The 19079-nt window shown below is 44.9% G+C and overlaps 1 protein-coding gene across 9 annotated transcripts in view; it reads left to right on the top strand.

The window, feature by feature from the left end:
- LOC142765574 (putative ferric-chelate reductase 1 homolog) overlaps window positions 1–19079 on the top strand; it is a 91065-nt gene that overhangs the window by 3383 nt on the left and 68603 nt on the right. For 6 of the 9 annotated variants that reach the window (XM_075866777.1, XM_075866780.1, XM_075866778.1 and 3 more), the window contains exons 2-5: window positions 5666–5735; window positions 5810–6092; window positions 17649–17747; window positions 17823–18128. In XM_075866777.1, coding sequence (XP_075722892.1) covers window positions 17948–18128 — 181 coding nt within the window. In that variant the 5' untranslated portion in view covers window positions 5666–5735; window positions 5810–6092; window positions 17649–17747; window positions 17823–17947. Of the gene's footprint in view, window positions 1–5647; window positions 5736–5809; window positions 6093–17648; window positions 18129–19079 lie in introns of those variants that run through there. The other 3 variants (XM_075866774.1, XM_075866773.1, XM_075866775.1) reach the window with 3 other exon arrangements.

The following is a 19079-nucleotide window of genomic DNA, read 5'->3' as shown; positions in this document are numbered from 1 at the left end:
GAGGCAATCTTTAAAATTCATGTGCAAACAATCAGTGTGTCTCTCAAGCATGTAATTTGGCATAAATGAATGAAATGTGCAAATGAGCGTACCCAGTGAATTCTATTCAGATCCAGTGACCTAGAAAAACCGCCGGAGTTGCCCTTTAAGAGCACAGCACTACTTTCATGTTTTTGCTCAGTTAGGTGTTCAGTCACACACTGCGCATTCACACTGTCAAACTGCACAAGGTCATGGCAATTATGCTGAAGAATTTTACCTGAGTCAGAGCAGCGGTGGGCTCTTCACAGGAAGGACCCAATTCCCTAATTGACTCGACTACCTGTTGCCACCAATTAAAGAGTAAGTTTATTCTTTAAATAGTCATAATTAATGTCTTCAGTATTCTACAATGTTTACCACTACAGAAAGAGTAATCAGTAAGGCAGCAAGTAAATATTAAATTTCTCCGCATTTTCAAAAACTTTTCTTGAAGCACCTTAAACACCATGTTGATTGGGTGGTGCCACCAAATTTGGAGGCCCTAAAAAGCCATTTGTAGGCTTCCTTTGTATGCAGAGACACTCAGCACAAAGTGTTGAACTCTGCAAATGTTTAGAACATATCTTAATTCACTTCCAAAGTGTGCTTAAATGTTCACTCTGGCGGTTGAAAACCCTCGCTAATGCGACTGTCACTGACGTCACTGTGTAGGAAGTGTAACAAAAAATCTTTGCGACGCGACACCACATTACAGTAACATGCAAAGAACAGTGACCGACCAACAGCTCTGTTGCACCAGGCAACAAATAGGCTAATATACTAATTTTTCTCAGCGTGTTGGCGAAGTAGCCAAACTTGCTAGCATTTTGAAAAGTGCTTCGCATCGTCATGCAAACCTTTGAAGGCAACTTTAGTGAATTTCACTTCGTTTACAAATCTTGGCTTAAGCATACTGGGTTACCGTGGCTGTAAATGTGAGACCAGATTGGTGGGGCCACTTTGCATCACTAAGATATATCAGGGCAGCACAAAACTGTTGTTGCAGATATCTGGCACATTCTAATAGGGCCTGCAACTATCCACCAAAGAGTTATGGCTTTTGAAGAAGACATGTTAGGGGATGCACTACGTCAGTGAAAAGTGAAACCGGAGAAAAGTGAATCCGGCTTTAAAAGCCGGTTATCGGGATGTAAAGAAACGGCGATTCTGCTCATCGGGTTTGAACGAACGAGCATCCGGTTATTCGAATATTCGGAAACGAATATTTAGTCTCGCTAAGAGCTTATCCAAAATTCAAGTGCTATTTGATACGCACTGACACAACATGCACAGCTCTTTAATTCATTACTGATGTAATCACCAATGGCCCGTGCAAAGACTTTCCATTTCTCAACTGTGCATGCACTTTCGCACCCTGCAGATATTCATATTTTTCCGGTTAAAGTCGAAGGGTGTCTATTAGCAGGGTGAAAGTTGGTGGTCGGGTAATAATGGTGTCGGTATCTGCACCAGTTCATGTCTTCTTCCTCTTCTCCTCTCTCGTCTCATACCCGTTTCATTTCCCGGCTCCCAGATGTAGCCCGCTGGGCGAGTATGAATCATTCGGAATGTTTAGGGTGAAACCGTTTAAGGCGAGTGACATGTACCAGCTGAGTCCGGTTTGACCGACAGCCAGCTGACGTCAGCCGTGCTACCACGTATGTCAAATCGCTCAAGCGATCAACAATGACGAATGGGCCACTGTACTGGGGTAACAACTTTTCGCATTGGTTTCTTTTACGTTGTGGCGTCCACAACCACACAAAGTCTCCTTTGCAGTATGCGACAGCCTGATGGCGGCTGTCACAGCTTTCCTTCGATCGGCGTTGTGAAGCCACAGTACAAAGACGAGCAATACGCCGGGCTTCTTCGGCTAGGCAGAGTGTATTGGAGACAGAGTAGTCGCTATGGATGTCAAATGGTAGAATAGTATCGATGCAGCTTAATGGTGAATGTGCGCAAAGGAGGTAAAAAGGACTGTAATTGGTTGTCTCATGTTCGGCCGTGTTATACACATAGGTAATGAAGGGGAGAACGTCATCCCAGTCCTTGTGGTCAGATGATACGTACATGGCCAACATGTTAGTCAGAGTTCTGTTCGTACGTTCTACCAGCCCATTTGTCTGAGGGTGATAAGAGAATAAATGGCGGAATTGCGAACTGCACTGGCGAACCAGTTCTTCGACGGCGTCCGCAACGAACTGACGACCACGATCACTCATGATCACTCGAGGAAGGCCATGTCGAAGAATGATGAATCTAAGCAAAAACATAGTCATGCACACTGCTGTTGAGGGTAGTATCGCCGTAGTTTCTGCGTATCAAGTCAGATGGTCGACGAATATTATCACCCATCGATTGTTCTTAGACAAGCGTGAAAATGGGCCCGAAATATCGATACCAACTTGATCAAATAGTAGATGAGGAGGTGGCAGTGGATGGAGAAGACCTGGCGGAGGAGTCGCAGGCTGGTTGCAGCGTTGGCATTGTTCGCAACTTGCGACATAGTGCTTGACTGTGTCCCGCATTCTGGGCCAGTAAAAGCGCTCTTGTGTCCTATTCAAAGTTTTGATGAAACGCAGATGACCAGCTGTCGCATCGTCGTGCATGGCTTTCAGTATGTCCAATTCTAGACTCTGTGGCGCGACTAGAAGGAAGCGTGTACCTTTAGCCGAATAATTTATCTTGTATAAAAGGCTGTCGCGGACACAAAAGTGGCCGTTGGCTCGAGGACGCGATGCCGCGACATGTAATGACTCCAAGCTAATATCAGCCTCTTGTTCTTTCTTGAAAGTAATTAGGTCTGAAAATGTGGAAGAAATGGAGGCAAGACGGTCATCAAAACTGTCTTCTTCACACTCAGTCATTTTCAGGGGAAGGTGGGAGAGACAGTCGTAATCTGCGTGGCGGCGTCCAGACTTGAACGAGATGACGAAGTCGTACTCCTGAAGTCGAAGAGCCCAACGCGCCAGTCGGGTCACGAAGACTCACCAGCCAGCTTAAAGCGTGATAGACGGTAACGAAAGTGAACGGACGTCCATAGATATAAGGTCGAAATGTGTGTACCGCAAAAACAGCTGCCAAGCATTCTCGTTCTGTTACGGTATAGTTGCGCTCAGCTTTGTTGAAAGAGCGACTGGCATAAGCCACTACGTGCTCAGCTCCTTGATGACGCTGCACAAGTACAGCACTGATGCCACTAGGATCAGCATGCACTTCCGTACACAAGGACGCATTGAAGTGAAGCAGTATGGGCTCCGACGTTACTAGAAACTTAAGCTGGCGGAACGCATCGTCGCAAACTGAAGTCCAGTTGAAAGGGGCGTCCTTTTGAAGAAAACATGTTAGGAGATGCACCACGCCGGCGAACCTCGAAACAAAACGACGAAAATATGAGCGTAGGCCCAAGAAGCTCCTTGATTTCCGCACCGATTTTGGCAGTTTGAAAGAGCTGACAGCCTCGATTTTTTGTGGGTCTGGCCTTACTCCATTTTTGTCAACAAAATGTCCAAGTACTAATGTCTCCATTTCACCAAAACGACATTTCTTAGAGTTTAGGATCAAGTTTAGGATACAATCCAAACAAGACTAAGAGGTCTGTTATGCTTGTTCAGTGTGCTGCCAAAAATCACCACATCATCTAGGTAGCACAAACGAAGTTCCCATTTAAGTCCTCGAAGTATTGTGTCCATAAATTGTTCGAACGTTGCCGGTGCATTACAAAGACCGAACGGCATAACATTAAATTCATAAAGGCCGTCAGGTGTCACAAAGGCGGTTTTCTCTTTGTCATTTGGCTGCATGGGTATTTGCTAATACACTGATCGCAAATCCAGTGACGAAAACTAGGCAGGGGAATGCAGGCAATCAATGACGTCATCAATTCTAGGAGGCGGATACACATCCTTTTTGGTTACCGTATTTAGTTTTCTATAGTCAACGCCAAACCGCCATGATCCATCTTTCTTCTTTACTAAGATCACAGGCGCTGCCCACGGACTTGATGACTCTTGGACACCACCTTTCCGTAACATGTCGGTGAGCTGTTCAGTTATCACTGCCCTTTCTGTCGATGACACGCGGTAAGGTTCTGACGAACGGGGTGTGAAGATTCGGTGTCAATTCTGTGATGAGCAGGATAACGCGATAGTGAAGTCTCCGTGTCATAAGGACTTGTGCAAGAGCGTGGCGTTCATGTGGCACAAGTACATTTTTCTTCACGCAACCCGTCGCAAGTGGCTGAATTCACGCGTCAAACGATGAAAGGTCGAGAACAGAAAGATTAACAGGAACGCATGATAGAGACCACGGCGCTAAAAGAGAATCATTCGACACGGCGAAAACAGTTTATGCTCGGTAAAGATCTCTCAGCAAGCATGAACAAAAGTCCATGCTTGCTGTTACCGTTATTCACTGTTATTATTCACCGTTATTTCGCTTGTACCACAATTAACAGAAGCACCACAGTCCTGATGAATGTCGATCCCAAGAATCACATCACGAGTGCACCGTGGTAATACCGAAAATTCCGTGACGAGATAGTCAGCACCAAACAAACCACTTGCTACACAAATACCTAGAGGAACGAGACACTCTGCTGACACCATGAAACATCACACCACCATTCTACGTGAACATAACCTTCCGACCAAGCCTTTCCTTGAATGTAGCACTCATGACGGAAACCGTAGCACCAGTATCCACTAAAGCAGTTGCAGGCACACTATCAATTAACACACACACTTTGTTTTGGGACATCATAATAGGAAGAGGAGCAGTTTGCAGAGACGGAGACCGGCCGACGACCTTACCTTCATCGGCCGCGCCAACTAGTTTCCCGATGGAGGTGGTGGCGTAAAACGTCGCCGTGGTGATGATGAACGGCGTAAGGGACTGGTTGGTGGTGTCACGCTACGGTCTGATGCTGGTGAGTCACTCCTCCTGTTGAAGTGATGGAAGGAATTCCTGGGTGGCAAGCCTGTAGCGTTTGTTGCACGATGTTCTGCTGGTCAATATTCATCGTTGACGCCTTCAAAGTTAGGCCAAGTCAGTGGTGGGCCGTACCTCGTCTGGCGGAGACAGCGACAAAAACGAGAGATGTGTCCTATGGCACCGCAGCTGTAGCAAACAGGTGAAGGGCGACTGACGTTGTAGACTTCAGGATAAGCAGCCCTCGGACGCTGCGAGTAGTAGACACAATCTTCCAAGTGCCAATTCTCGGTCGTACCCCGATAATCACGTTCGTAATGCGTCCCATCATCAGGTGGTGCTGTTGTAGGGGATCGGTTCGATTGTCTGCAACGCCTGGCATGGCAGATAGCAAAGAAACCACCGGTGCAGCTTCGTGAGGTTGATTAAAAGTGCAACCGAACTGTTTGACCTTCACGGCGTTAACTGATTTGCTGTTTCGCTCGAGTTCCTCACAGACAATTTGCCTCACAGTAATCGCAAGGTCCCAATGGATACTGTAGCTGTCCTAAATGCCTGCAACTGTCGCAACATGCGCCAACGTGCCGAACTTTGGCGTGATAAGGTGTAGCTCCAAGGTCTTAAATGTGCGGTAATGATTGATCACCTCAGCTACCGATTTGAGACTCACCTTGCCAATCAAGTAGGTATACATGTCTTCGGCAATACTTTTCAGAAGATGCCCGACTTCGTCCACTTCGGACATAAGTGGATTCCGTCTTACACAACTTCAGGATCATCTCAATGTAGGTGGTACAAGTCTCACCTGGCACTTGAGAACACTGAACTAATGTTTTCTCGACTCCCTTTCTTTTCGCAGTGGAATCCCCGAAGCACTCTGTGAGTTGGATAGCAAAGTGATCCCAGGTTGTTAGCGACTCTTCGTGGTTCACGAACCACACAAGAGCAGTGTCTGTCAGGAAGAAAGCAACATACTCTAGCTGAGCCGTAGCATCCCAGCCAAATGTGTGAGCAAGTGCTCACACGTTTGTAGTGAGCGAGCCATTCTTCCACGTCCTCGCCGGCTTTCCCTGAAAAAGGGCGTGGCTCCAACTGATGCATCCAGGCAACAGGTGTCCGCGCCGGAGGAGCTGAAGATGACTGTAGGTTACCATTGTTGCTATGTTTCCTACAAACGGTTGCTATATTTCCTACAAACACGACAATCCAAGAAAACAAATATTTATATTAGCATTACAAAATGAAAATCAGGTTATTTGATTATCCGAATATCACGGATAATCCCCGATTGTTGACCGAATAACCAGCCGAATATCTGGTCAATACGGTTTTCGAAGTTGAATGACCGATAAATCATTGATTGATATATGGGGTTTAACGTCCCAAAACCACTATATGATTATGAGAGACGCCGTAGTGGAGGGCTCCGGAAATTTAGACCACCTGGGGTTCTTTAACGTGCACCCAAATCTGAGCACACGGGCCTACAACATTTCCACCTCCATCGGAAATGCAGCCGCCGCAGCCGGGATTCGAACCCGCGCCCTGCGGGTCAGCAGCCGAGTACCTTAGCCACTAGACCACCGCGGCGGGGCGATGACCGATAAATCGAGTAACGGAATAAACAGTTTAATGTTGATGGCCTACATTCTAATTCTCTGCTGGTGTCAATTCTCATCAGCGATGTAGCTCCGAATGCAAAGCTTCTTTAAACATTTTTCACCATGATCACTCAGGGAAAACAAAGAAACGTTCCTATAATTGTGGTTGCATGAAGTGTCACAAGATGTCAATACCATCGTCTAGTAACCGGGTACTCTGCAAAGATTTCTGCACATACTGGAATTTTATACGTGGCATTACTTTTTATTAGAAAATTTTCGTGAATTTTGACCGTAGCCAGACAGTTGCTTTTGTGTGTGTGTAAGAGCAGAGAATGCAACACTCTGTGTGTTCCAGCTTTGTGGGCCCACGTGCTCTAGCTTTCAACGCAGTAGTATCACTGTCCATCTTGGCACCTAGAAACCGCAGCTGGAAGCAGTAATTCGTGTAAATAAGGAGATAACAAGTTATTTAGCAAGAATACGTGAATCCTGAAACACGCACTATGCTTCCTAAAAGAATAAGAAACATTTCCAATAAAAACACGCAAGCCACAAATTTTATGGCAACACCTCATTAAGAAAACTATCAAAGTGTGCAGACACGAGAAGCCAGACAGAGAAAAAGATACGTGTACATTGCAAGATTGCCCTGTAGTCCGTAACAAGATGCTTCACATCCAATAAATGCTTCAATGCAACTGTTAGAAGTCGGCTATACTCTTCATTTTTTCAAGCATGGCTAACTTTTGTTCAGGTTAAAATGAAATGGAGATTTCGTACGTCTATTTTCCTTACTTTTACCAGCCGTACACAAGGATAACACGAGTAGAACTCGCCATGATACCTTATAAGGTATGGTGTAGCACTTTTAAGCACAAAGACATGGGTTCGTTCAATTCTTCGAGACGATGGCTGCATTTTGATGGAGGAAAAATGCAAAAAGGCCCACGTATTTAGATTTAGGTGCATGTTCAAAAACCTCATTTGGTTGACGTTATTCTCATAATTACGGTTTTAGGTAAAACACACTATAAATTATGCCAGCTTTGGCAAAATGATTAAAGTAGAAATACGAAAGACAAATGGCCTACTACACAACAACAGCTCAATTGAGCTCTAGACTTGATACTGTAGTGCAGCACTATTAGTGGCTAGCCAGCCAAAGAAAAAGACGACGAGCGTCGGTGGTGCGAAGCGCCTAGAACGTTCGGGGGCTTTTGGCTGGCTGGCTGCCAAAGCCTCTGCTCTGCTTTGGCATCTCGCTTCCTTCCCAAGCAGCACACCTTCGTCTTTGCATTAAACCAGCGACGACAGCACGTCGGATGCCGTAATGTCGCTGAAATACAGACAACCAGAATGTACACTACATGTCTCATGTTAGATGGACTAGGAACCAATTTTTAGGTACCTGTTTTTTTTTTTTTTTAGTCTAATAATGGAAAGCACTGATCTGACCTGAGCCGATCATGGACTGGTAATATGCAAAATGGTAACGTGCCACAGCTTTACATATTCCACTAGTTGCTGTGAATTCAGTGCGGCTTCTCAGTGCCACTTCCATTATGTTGTAAGCAGAAAACACAGCAGAGGTCCGTAATAGCATACGTACTGCAATTTTCAGCTCTGATTATGGTGCGCATAAAAGTCTATGACTACGTACTGTGAATGAAACGACATCATGGTGTAGCATGAAGGCTTCTCTGCCATGTTGTGCCAAATACTGGTTAGGATAAGAGAAAGCTAGGCTACTTGGTAAGCATTCATTCTGACTAGGCATGTGAGCACAAACGAAAGAAAAATGTCACACTAGCATTAACGCTGTCTAACAACTGCAAAGGTGCACAGTGGCAAAAAAGAAAGAAAACGCAAAAACTTATCTATGCATGCACAAGCAATAGGCTGACCTATCAATGCAGCACGCATGGGAGTCTATGTACATGATAACTGTTAAGGCATTTGATTTCTTTTTGTGTAGGTTAACAGACTGTTGATTCATGCATGAGTTACCACTGTTATCGATGTCAAGCCTCAATAGTCAGATGCATTCTTCATTCCTGTACCTGTACAAAACTGCACATTCATCGAATTGCTGCATGCACTTACTCTTGACAATGTCAAGATACATTAGAAGGTTAGCCTCCGGATAGCGAACTCTCGTATTTCATTAAACTCCAATTAATACAGCAGCCCATCCCCTCTACATAGAAATGGCTGCAACTACAAGTAAACTTATGAACCACACCTGTATGGCAATTCGTGAATTCGTCAGTGCGTTTTACAAAAACATGTCAGTCTGCTTCTCATCTATCATTCTTTCTCTGCACAGCTTAACAAAATCTGACCTAGCTTATTGGCAGGCTCAAAAACAACAATAACGCCATATCTACTTTCCACTTTATTTAGCCTGTGATATACAAAATAAATCTACGAAATGCCTACAACATTTTTTTTTATAACATTGAAGCTGTTTATAGGCTGACCTTAGTTTGTGCAGCCTATTAAAAAATGGGTATACTTTGTCGATAAACTTTGTTGCAGCATGTTGAATATAGTTGCAGTTGACACAGTGTATGAATGAGATCGGTATCTACCTGAACTAAATCACAGTTGAGCTTGACATAAATAATGTTGATGTTTTTGTTTGATGCTAGATTGTTCCAGGCAACGTTGATAACATCCTTTAACTTTCTCAATCATAAACAACATCTGCACTTGAAATTCTTTCATGTTGTCAGGCAATATAAAGCTGTGAACTCTGCAGTGTAATCAACTGCATAAGCATAAATGCTCAAGAAAAGAATAAATGGTCAGTTTTGATGCTTGGTTCAACTAGAATGGCTATAACAACACTATAGAGGTCAAGCGTTTTTGAGAAAAAAGGAACCTAATTACACTATCGTAAGGGTGGTTAGCTGCGCAAGATGGCTATCGCTTTATTTGTGTGTGTGCGTGTGGACAGCGCAAAATAAACTTAGCATGTCGGGAGGAAGACGCACACAGAGCCGATACTTTCTCAATTTTTCAAACGAAACCATGAATATAAGTACACTGCGAAGAATTTGTCCTTTGTGAAGGTTGTTCGCGTTCAAATTTGTTTAAATTTGATTGCAAGCACCTTATTGGAGATTCCTGAACCATTTCGAAATTTGCGCCATCCGGGAATACTTCGCGACTTCGCTTTCTTTTTCGCGCGAAAACGCTAGCGATTCTCGGTCAAGCGAAACCTCCGAGCCGCTGAAGCGATCAAACAACGATGCAATGACTGGTATAGTGATGAAATGCGTCGTTGACAAAATATACACACATGTATAAACACTGTTTACGTACCTCACGCTAGAGTTACTGTATATGCTAAAGGAAGCATATACAGTATCTCTACCTCACGCTGTCGACGGCGACGCTTCGCGGGATCGCATAAGGCAAGCGTAATGTATTTAGAAAACGTTGGCAATTGCATAACATAGTCCTGAACAACAAACATGGCAGTATGAATAAAAACAAGCACGCGATTTACGCAAATGCGATCGTAATCGCCGCTCGGTCCACAAGCACATGTATACAGAACACGCAGGAAGGACCGTGATACAGAAAAAGAGCATGAAACAAATAGACGTGAACATAACGTGAGCCTTCGGAAACGTGAGCTGATGCGGCGACAATTACGACTTGTTGCCAGACTTGTAAGCGTAGTCGCTAAAACTGACAAATGCTACTTCTACCAATATTTTTGTGACTTTGCCTTAATTTTGTCCCGCATATTGGCTTTCTGTGTTTGTAATTAACACTGTTTAAGCTTGTTGCTTTTTTTTGGTTCATTTATGGCACGGGAGCGTAGGAGTTGGGTCAGTACAATCTTGCTACCTTCCACATTTTTAATCTCGGAGGTCATGCATTCGTAGTAAAGATAGCCTAGTGGCTTAAATAAAAATTTGCCCGATTAGGAACTGGCTAACCTCCCTGTCCTTCCTCATTTATTCCTCCTCCTTGCCCGATTAAAATTCGAGAGCGTAACGTAGCACATACGCACTATTATTTTTATGGTGGTCGAGCGAAAATATCTAAAGGTTTGCGCTTCGACCAATTCGTTCACTTGATGGAGGAGGGGAGAAAGTGTTTGCTCTGTTTACCTGTGCTTTTTCCATGTGTTTTGTGGCGCTGTCCATCTGACTTGTGTGTTGCTTTTTTATTTAAAATCTAAACGGTAGCAAATCAGATCAGAAACAACCGACATAATGCAGGCTTACACATACAAATTCTGCTGTTTAGCTCAATTTTATCATCAATGTCACTGATATTGACGATTTCGTCATCAATATATTTTTCAAAATTGAAGTTGCTGTCATGGAAACGCGAATGCAGATCACGCGGAACAGGTAGCTATAGCATTAGCTTTGGCGACCATGGATCGCGCAATAATCTACACAGACTCCAAAGCCGCAGCTAGGGCCTTTCGCGCCGGCTCTGTTTGTAAAGGCCGTCCGCGTGCTCTCGCGTGCAACGTGGGCCGATACTAAACACATGATCTGGTTCCCCGGCCACGTGGGCCAAGATGCTCACCCCCTCGTCCCTAACGCCAACGAGCTAGCTCACTTCCAGGCGCCAGGAGAGAGGGCGGCCCAAGGCCCAAGGGCGAGCCATGGCCGCGGGACCCGCTCCTAATGTACAACGAAATTTGTCAGCACTACCGCCTTGAGCGCAGAAAGTTTCCTCTGCCTCACCCTCATCTAACAAGACCACGAATTCTCACTTTACGCCTGTTACAAACAGGGGCTTATTCTTCACCTATCTCTTATTCACGCTTTATTAGTGAAATAAAGCCGGGCTGCCTTCGATGTGGGCTCCCGAGATGCAATTTGCAACATATGCTGTGGAAATTCCCCATGCTGCGCGCAGCTGCAGGGTCTCCAGCCACGGAGGAACAGTGGACCGCTCTCCTCACAAGTCCGAAAGAGGAAGATCAACTTCGGGCGGTCCAGAGAGCCCACGACCTGGCCGTCGAATTCCACCTCCCGGTCCCGTCGAGGACGCGGCCCGCGGACGAGCCCTCCTAGGGGGACTTGTCTTCACAGGATAAAATCAAGTTCACTTCAGTCAGTCAGTCAGTCAGTCAGTCATGCAGGCAAGCGGATGGATGGATGGATGGATATGGCTCTACCCTTTAGATCGGGCGGTGGCTAGCGCCACCAAGCCGTAATACCTAATGAACCAAAAACTATATTTTTTTCCTTAAAAATTGAGTTTGAGGATTCGTACTTTGCAGTGAAGAGTTTAATTTTCACTCGTGTCTTGACTTTAGCCACCAATCAGATAACCTCCTTCTAGTTAAGTCTACCCGCTTAAAGTTTATTTTGCCCTCCCGGTCCCTAAACCCCAGTGCTTCGAAAAACTCTGCGCCATCATCCTGAACTATAGGGTGAAGCCCTTTACAGAACATTATCAAGTGTTCGGCAGTTTCTTCTTCCTCTCCACACGCACTGCATACTGTGTCTACCCCTTCGTATTTGGCCCGATATGTCTTGGTTCGCAGTACTCCCGTCCTGGCCTCAAACAGTAGAGAACTACCCCGAGTATTATCATAGATCCTTTCCTTGGCGATTTCCTGCTTAAAAGTTCGATAGATCTCTAGTGCGTACTTCTTAATCATGCCCATTCTCCACATGTCAGCTTCCGTTTCCTTCACTTTCTTCTTAACCGATAGTTCTTTTTGGTTTGGCCACCTGCTGTTTTCTAAGTATTTATCAGTCAATTCCCTGGTTCGCTTCCTCCATTTTGTATCAACATTCTTCATGTACAAGTAGCTGAAAACCTTCCTAGCCCAACGCTCTTCCCCCATTTCTCTCAATCGCTTCTCAAATTTTATCTTGCTGCTAGCTTCCCTGCCTTCAAATGATGTCCGTCCCATATCACCTTGTACTCCCTGATTTGGTGTATTCCCGTGAGCTCCTAAAGCTATCCTGCCTATTCCACGTTGCTTAATTTCTAATCTTGCTTGAACTTCTGATTTCATGCACAAGACCGCATTGCCGAACGTCAGCCCAGAAACCATGACCCCTTTCCATATTCCTCTCACAACATCATACCTATTGTAATTCCACAGTGCCCTATTTTTCATGACTGCTGCATTCCTGTTACCTTTAGTCGTCACGTATATTTCGTGTTCCCTCAGATACTCGGTCCCATTGCTTATCTATACGCCCAGATATTTGTATTTATCTGTTATCTCTAGCGTGACCTCCTGTATTCTAAGCTCACTACCTTCGTTGTCATTGAAAATCATGACTGCTGATTTTTCCTTACTGAATCTAAAGTCTAACCTAAAGAATCTAAAGTTAACACACCGCCAGCAGCGCCACCGGGCGGCTATTAGAGCAAGTGAGCAAAAAAAAAAAAGAAACAGAAATTAGACTCTGGTGCAACCTAAAGCAGCCTCAAGGGCACAAAATACAATTTCAAGTTATGTGTTTGTTTTTAAGCAAACTAAATCTTCCTGCGAGAATTCCTCCTCCTACCAATAGATTATCAAAATTGACCACATTCGCTCTTGGGTGTCACTAGTGGTCACTTTTTACCAACTTTCAACATCAAGTTAAAATTATAATTACTTTTTGTTTTCTGGCATGAAAGTATGCTCGTTGCCGCCAATGTGATAAGCAATCATTCATTCGCACCAAAGTTTTTAACGTGCCATGCTATATACCAATAGAAAGCTAAATAAACGCACTTTCTAATGATATTACTTAAAAAAAATATTTGGGGGCAACAAGTAGTAATATTCTTTAAAAACAAGATTTATTGAAAATTGCATAGAACATTTCTAATTCGTTGCTTATAACACAAAATCAGAAAAAAAATAATCTGAAATATACAAAATGTTTTCAAATCAATGGTCTATAAAAGAAGAAAGTTTGAGCTGCCTAGCTCATAAATCATATGAGTTAAATTTTTTTTCTGCCTAGTGGAAACTGCCTTGTTCCATCTAGTGCCACAATTATATTTTTTCCCTCTACAAATTTTTCAAACAGAACAATGCAATGAATGTTACTAAATAAATAGATAAATGAGCTGTTGAACCATGGGCATTTAAAAAAATTGTGCTGAATAGGAACTCGGGAAAAAATCTCAAACACAAAACATAACTCTGAACACGGCACCAAAACAGCGTAAGGTATGCCTTTACCATAAAAAAAAGTTGTAAATGTGTAATCAACAACTATAGCTTTACATTACAATGTCTAATAGTAGCCACAAGCTCTAGAACCTATATTAAAGCTCTAAGTTGTGAAAAAATTCAATTCCTAAGGTTGGCGTGGTACTGAGCAAAACAGTTTCTGGCTGTAGTGAAGCACAAGCAAACATTGCAGGTTGTCCGGATGACATTTGTTTTATGGTCTAGTTTGTTGTCCTCATAGCACTTCTTGCATCTTCTCCGCTTCTCCAATCTATATGGCTTGTGCTGGGTGGACCTGGTTTGAGGAGGTGTGGGAACCTGTGGCCTCTCCTCAAGATCGAGAAGTTGCTGGGCGAGCTTCATTCGGAAAGCCAGCTGGTCAAACTTTGATGGTCTTAGCAGCTCAGATGCTCCGGCATGCTACTGGCGACGAGTTGGAAAAATGACATAGCTGTTGACACAAGCGATGTCAACTGAGTGGAAAAACAGAGTTTTCCACCATCGGACGCATTTGATGAGCACGTTATACGGCGCAATCATTTGGTCGGACTTGTCGACGCCAAGCATACCAGCATTGTATTCATCAACGAGCTTTGGCTTTTGCACAGATATTTCCTGCCACTTCCCATCTTTTTTCACCCGACGCTTTGCAATCACATGGTTGTTGGCTGTATGGATGGTGCTCATCATGTTCACAACTCGCCGATCCTTCCACTGCAGGTACAAAACGCCACTTTCTCTCAATCAACGAATGTTTCCTCTTTCAGCCTTCTTCTCCCTGCTGCTGTCTTTCATCTGTTGCGGAAAACCACGGCCATCCCTCCTTGTTGTGCCGCAAGCCAGCGTAAACCTTTTCAGCAAATGCAGGAAGAGTTGTGGATGTGTAAAACTTGTCCATATAGGTATGGTAGCCCTGGTCCAGATATGGCTCACACAGCTTTGTAACGACGTCAAAAGCTAAGCCATTGGCGCTTGCTTTCTCTCGCTTGCCCGTGTACACATAAAATTGTATGGTGTAGCCTGTCTAAGGGTCAGCAAGCACCCACAACTTATACCCCCACTTCACAACTTTGTCCTTGATATATTGGCGAATTCCCGATCGTGCTTTCGACTTTACCGTCCTTTCATCCACCGAAAGGCTTTTCCGTGGCTGGAAAAACTCGCTGAATGCTCATTCATGTGCTCAAGCAGCCAAGAAATTTTATCCAACTTTCGTCCGCTTTCTTCGTCAGGGTCCGAGACATGGATCATACCCAGAAGAGCGAAAAAAAAAAAAAAACGCGTTCTCGACATTATTTTGGGAGGAACGAAACCCGGAAACAAGGAGCCTCTGCTCCAGTAGAGATGTAGCCGTGGCAGCTCAACGATGCCCATATAGATCAGCAGGCCAATGAATTTCAACATCTCCGCGGCCGTCACCTCTTTCCACAAACCATCAGCCTCGGCATAAGACTGATTCTTCAGGATTTGCATCCACGCATATTTATTTGTGTTCACACAAATCCTATTTACTACCTCCGCTGGGAAAAACATCACAAAAACGTCGATCGCTTTTGTGAGCCGCTTTGCTTCACTGCGCAGCACCATTCCGAGGTCAAGGCCTGGTTCTCTTCTTGGGCTAAACGCCTCTCTCTGCTGGGCTGATGGCAGCAGATCTCCACCATGTACTGTAGAGACACTGTATATAAGAGATATAATATTGCCAACATCCTTACGACATCTCAAGCGGCCTAAAAAATCTGTAACATGCGAAGTGCTAAAAAACTAAACATACCGCCGAACAGCTGACGACGATCCGGACTGGTTTTGCGAATCTCCATCGTCAGAACTAAAATCCGACGATCCGATATTATCCTCAGAGTCACTGCTGCTAGAAACAGCAGAATAATCAATTGCAGATGTGACAGAATTGCCAGAAAGACGTCGTTCACGCGAGGGTCCGGCGGCCGGATCGTCAGCCATCTTCGTAAACGAAACAAGCGAACTGCGCACTTTGAACCAGCGATAAAACTCGCCGCCGCGCGAAAAAAAAAAAAACTAACTACACAAAAAATGGAAGATTGGTGCTTAGAAAATGCGCTAGATGGCGCAGCTAGTCCATAGGAGCGCCGGTATTTTTAAATTTTCGCACGGCGCTTATGGGTCACCGGTGGCCCAAGTTCTATAGGCGCGGTAACGAAAGATGATGTCTTACTTCTGCATCCTTTTCCTTTTTTTTTTGTAAGCAATAGTGCAATAATTGTCCATAGGATACTGTATGTTGTTTTGGCCAATCCCCCAGAGTGGGTATGTGCTGCCATGGATTCCAGGCTACAAACAAACAAACAAACAAACAAACAAACAAACAAACAAACAAACAAACAAACAAACAAACAAACAAACAAACAAACAAACAAACAAACAAACAAACAAACAAACAAACAAACAAACAAACAAACAAACAAACAAACAAACAAACAAAGCTGTCTGGGCGGATCGTCGACGAATAGCCACTGCATCACTCGGAAGCTTGGTAAGACTGCCAATGCGCACCTACCTGCGTGTCCCATTTTTAGCGTCGTGATATTCCCTGTTAGCATAACATATAGGATAAGGGAGCTTGTCGTGCCAGGCAAGTGGTGTGATGTATATCGTACATATAAGCCGTGCAATATTCCAAACACGTAAAGAGATGCAGACCATAACTACTGCACAAAACAAAACAGCCTTGTTGCATTAGACGAAGAAGCTAAAGTGCAGGAATTAGGTGCTTCCACACCGATTAGCTGCAGAGGTGTATCTTTTGAGCGCGGGACACTTTATGGGCCTCGGCTGTCGTATGCTGTTGTCGTCGCTTGGCGTAATACAAAGCAAAACGACGTATAAAAATAGAAAACCAGGAGGAGGCAAGCCAGAAATACAAAGAGACTAACGAATAGAGAAAAACCGGAACAAGTATAGAAATAAATAGAATAAGTCACGGCGTATGCACTAAGTGAATGATGATGAGTGGGCGAAGCAGTGGTATTGTTCGGCGTTACGGTAAATCACACCGCGACATTGACCACTTACGCACGTAAATGAGTAAAAGTCATGTGCATTCATATAGAACGTTTTTTAACGTGGCAGCGTTAAAGAGCTCGTGTCGCAGAAAACCAGCCGCCGGCGTCGGCCTCGTTGGTTGTGAGCAAAAAATCATCTGTGCGTCTGTGACCGAAAAATCGAGTTACCAAGATAGCCGCGGGAGGCCGCTACTTGTCCACGCGCGCGCGCGCGATCACACTGAAAAAGCCGCGCATTCGAAGAAAAAAAAAGTGCTCAAGGTCACGAGGCGTGGTAGTTTCTTTGCCCTGCCACCCCTCACTGCTTAGCTTCCAGCGCTTTCGTCGGGGCGAGAGAAGAGATAATGCAATTGCAGCATGCGACAAACCTTTGTAACTCTACTCGCACTGGAAAGATTCTTAAAAGCTTTGCGGCGTAGAATTCGTGAGGCAATAAGCTCTTCTAGTGTATTAATTCCATGGTTATTTGAAAAAGTGTTGCAGGGCCCCTTTAACGCATTTCGTTCGACAGGTGTCACGACGAAAACGAGCCCATTCGGCGATAATAGCGCGCGCTGGCCAAATCTACTGCATGTGTGCGTGTCTGTGTGCGTGCGTTTGTATGTAACAAAACATATGAATAAGTATGCACTTAGCGGTTGAAGGGTGCACTAGGGACCGGATTTCACTATCGCGTTCAACGCTTAAAGGCGAAGCTTAAGGGTCCTCTAATTTTTTATTAAGGGTCCTCTAATTTTATGGTACACCGTGTCCAGTTGTGAATTTCGTTTTGTATTCAATACTATACTGTTTTGAGTATCGTATCTAGCCTGAAGTTGGCGAAGACGAGGTTTGGGCACGTTATTTTAGTGGTTGTTCGTTGTTTCTCCTTCATACAATACACAGTGTATAGGGCATCGAGACGTGATACACTGCACAGGCCAGTCGTTGTCCGTGGTCATCGTCACCAGCTTCATCGCCATCAGCCTCATCGTCATGGTCAAGGTGTGTAGTGGGCATTTTGCTTGTGCTGTGCTGTAATGGCAGAAAGAGAATGCGTGGTCTGGAACGCCAATTTAGGGGCAGGTGCAACGCCCTCTGGCCACCAGCGCTGGCTGCACGTGATGAAAGGTCTGTTCACGCACACCACGTGACGAGCGAGATCTGCTAAGATCTCCTAGGAGACAAGACAAGACAAGATCTGGATGCCACTTCTTGGCTGGCCGCTGTGGTTTGTCCTGGTCCTCTGGGTGCGCGGCTTCCCACGGGGCGCTCCCCTGTCTGCGTGTCGCACCATGGCTCCCTCGCACGGACTGGCGGTCAACGTGGCCGGGCCTCGAGTCACGCTTCGCGCACGGCTGCTACCGGACACGCGGAGTGCCACGGGTAAGACGGCCATAACTGTGCTTCCCTTGTATTTATGTGCAACGTTACATTGGCGCGCTGCCCTCAGTTTGTGTTCTTAGCATTCAAGCCATGCCAGTAGGGGGGGGGGGGGGGGTGGAGGCTTGCCGGGCCATTAATTCTCCCAAGAAATTAGATGGGGCAGGTATTTTACCGATAAAAAATGAAAAATTAGCGCTTAAAAAAAAGACCTCCAACAAAAGCCTCCAACGTCCGCTTGAAAATATTTCTAACTACGGGCCTGAATCACGCGGACGTCCGAGCACAGCACACCTTTGATTTTCGTCTAATTTGTAATATTTATTGAAAAAAAATTACGGCGACGATTTATTGATTGTCTGTTGCGTGCCATGGAGGTACAGGGCTTACGGTGCTCTGCCTCTAATCCGTAGGTCGTGGGTTTGATTCAGACTGCGCCGGTTGCATTTAGATGGAGGCCACGTGTACCGAAAGGTGTCGGTAGATGTTAAGCAACACCTTATGGTTGAAATATCCAGAGCCTTTCCTTACGGCGTGCCTCACAATACTGGTGGTTTCTGCACGCAACACCGTTATCGATTACCCGAATGCTGAAAAAAAAAACAATTACCGCCTGCTCTGGTGATGGGGCAGTCAGTTGTGAACGATTTTTCAGCCATGAAGATCTGTCGCAGTGGTCAGTAATTCTGGAAGAGTGAGAAGAGCTGACACGTGGCTGATCGGCAACATTGTCATTGAGTGCGCGGTGCATTTCCTTAGTCGTTATTTGGACGACAAGAAAAAGTTGTGAATATTGTATGACAGAGAAGGTGCTTGTCAGAGAAGCTGCGTGAGAAACGTTGGGCTGATGATGATATGTGATGCACCAGGGCAGGTTGCGCTTCAAGCGAGAATCTTGCAATAATTTACTGTTTTGCTCAGTGATCTTGCAGTAATTACACTGTAAGTTATGCC

Source organism: Rhipicephalus microplus, chromosome 6 (assembly GCF_043290135.1).
Source record: "Rhipicephalus microplus isolate Deutch F79 chromosome 6, USDA_Rmic, whole genome shotgun sequence".
Lineage (NCBI taxonomy): Eukaryota > Metazoa > Arthropoda > Arachnida > Ixodida > Ixodidae > Rhipicephalus > Rhipicephalus microplus.
The sequence above is the reverse complement of the archived record's forward strand: the minus strand, read 5'-3'. Positions and strand labels throughout refer to the sequence as shown.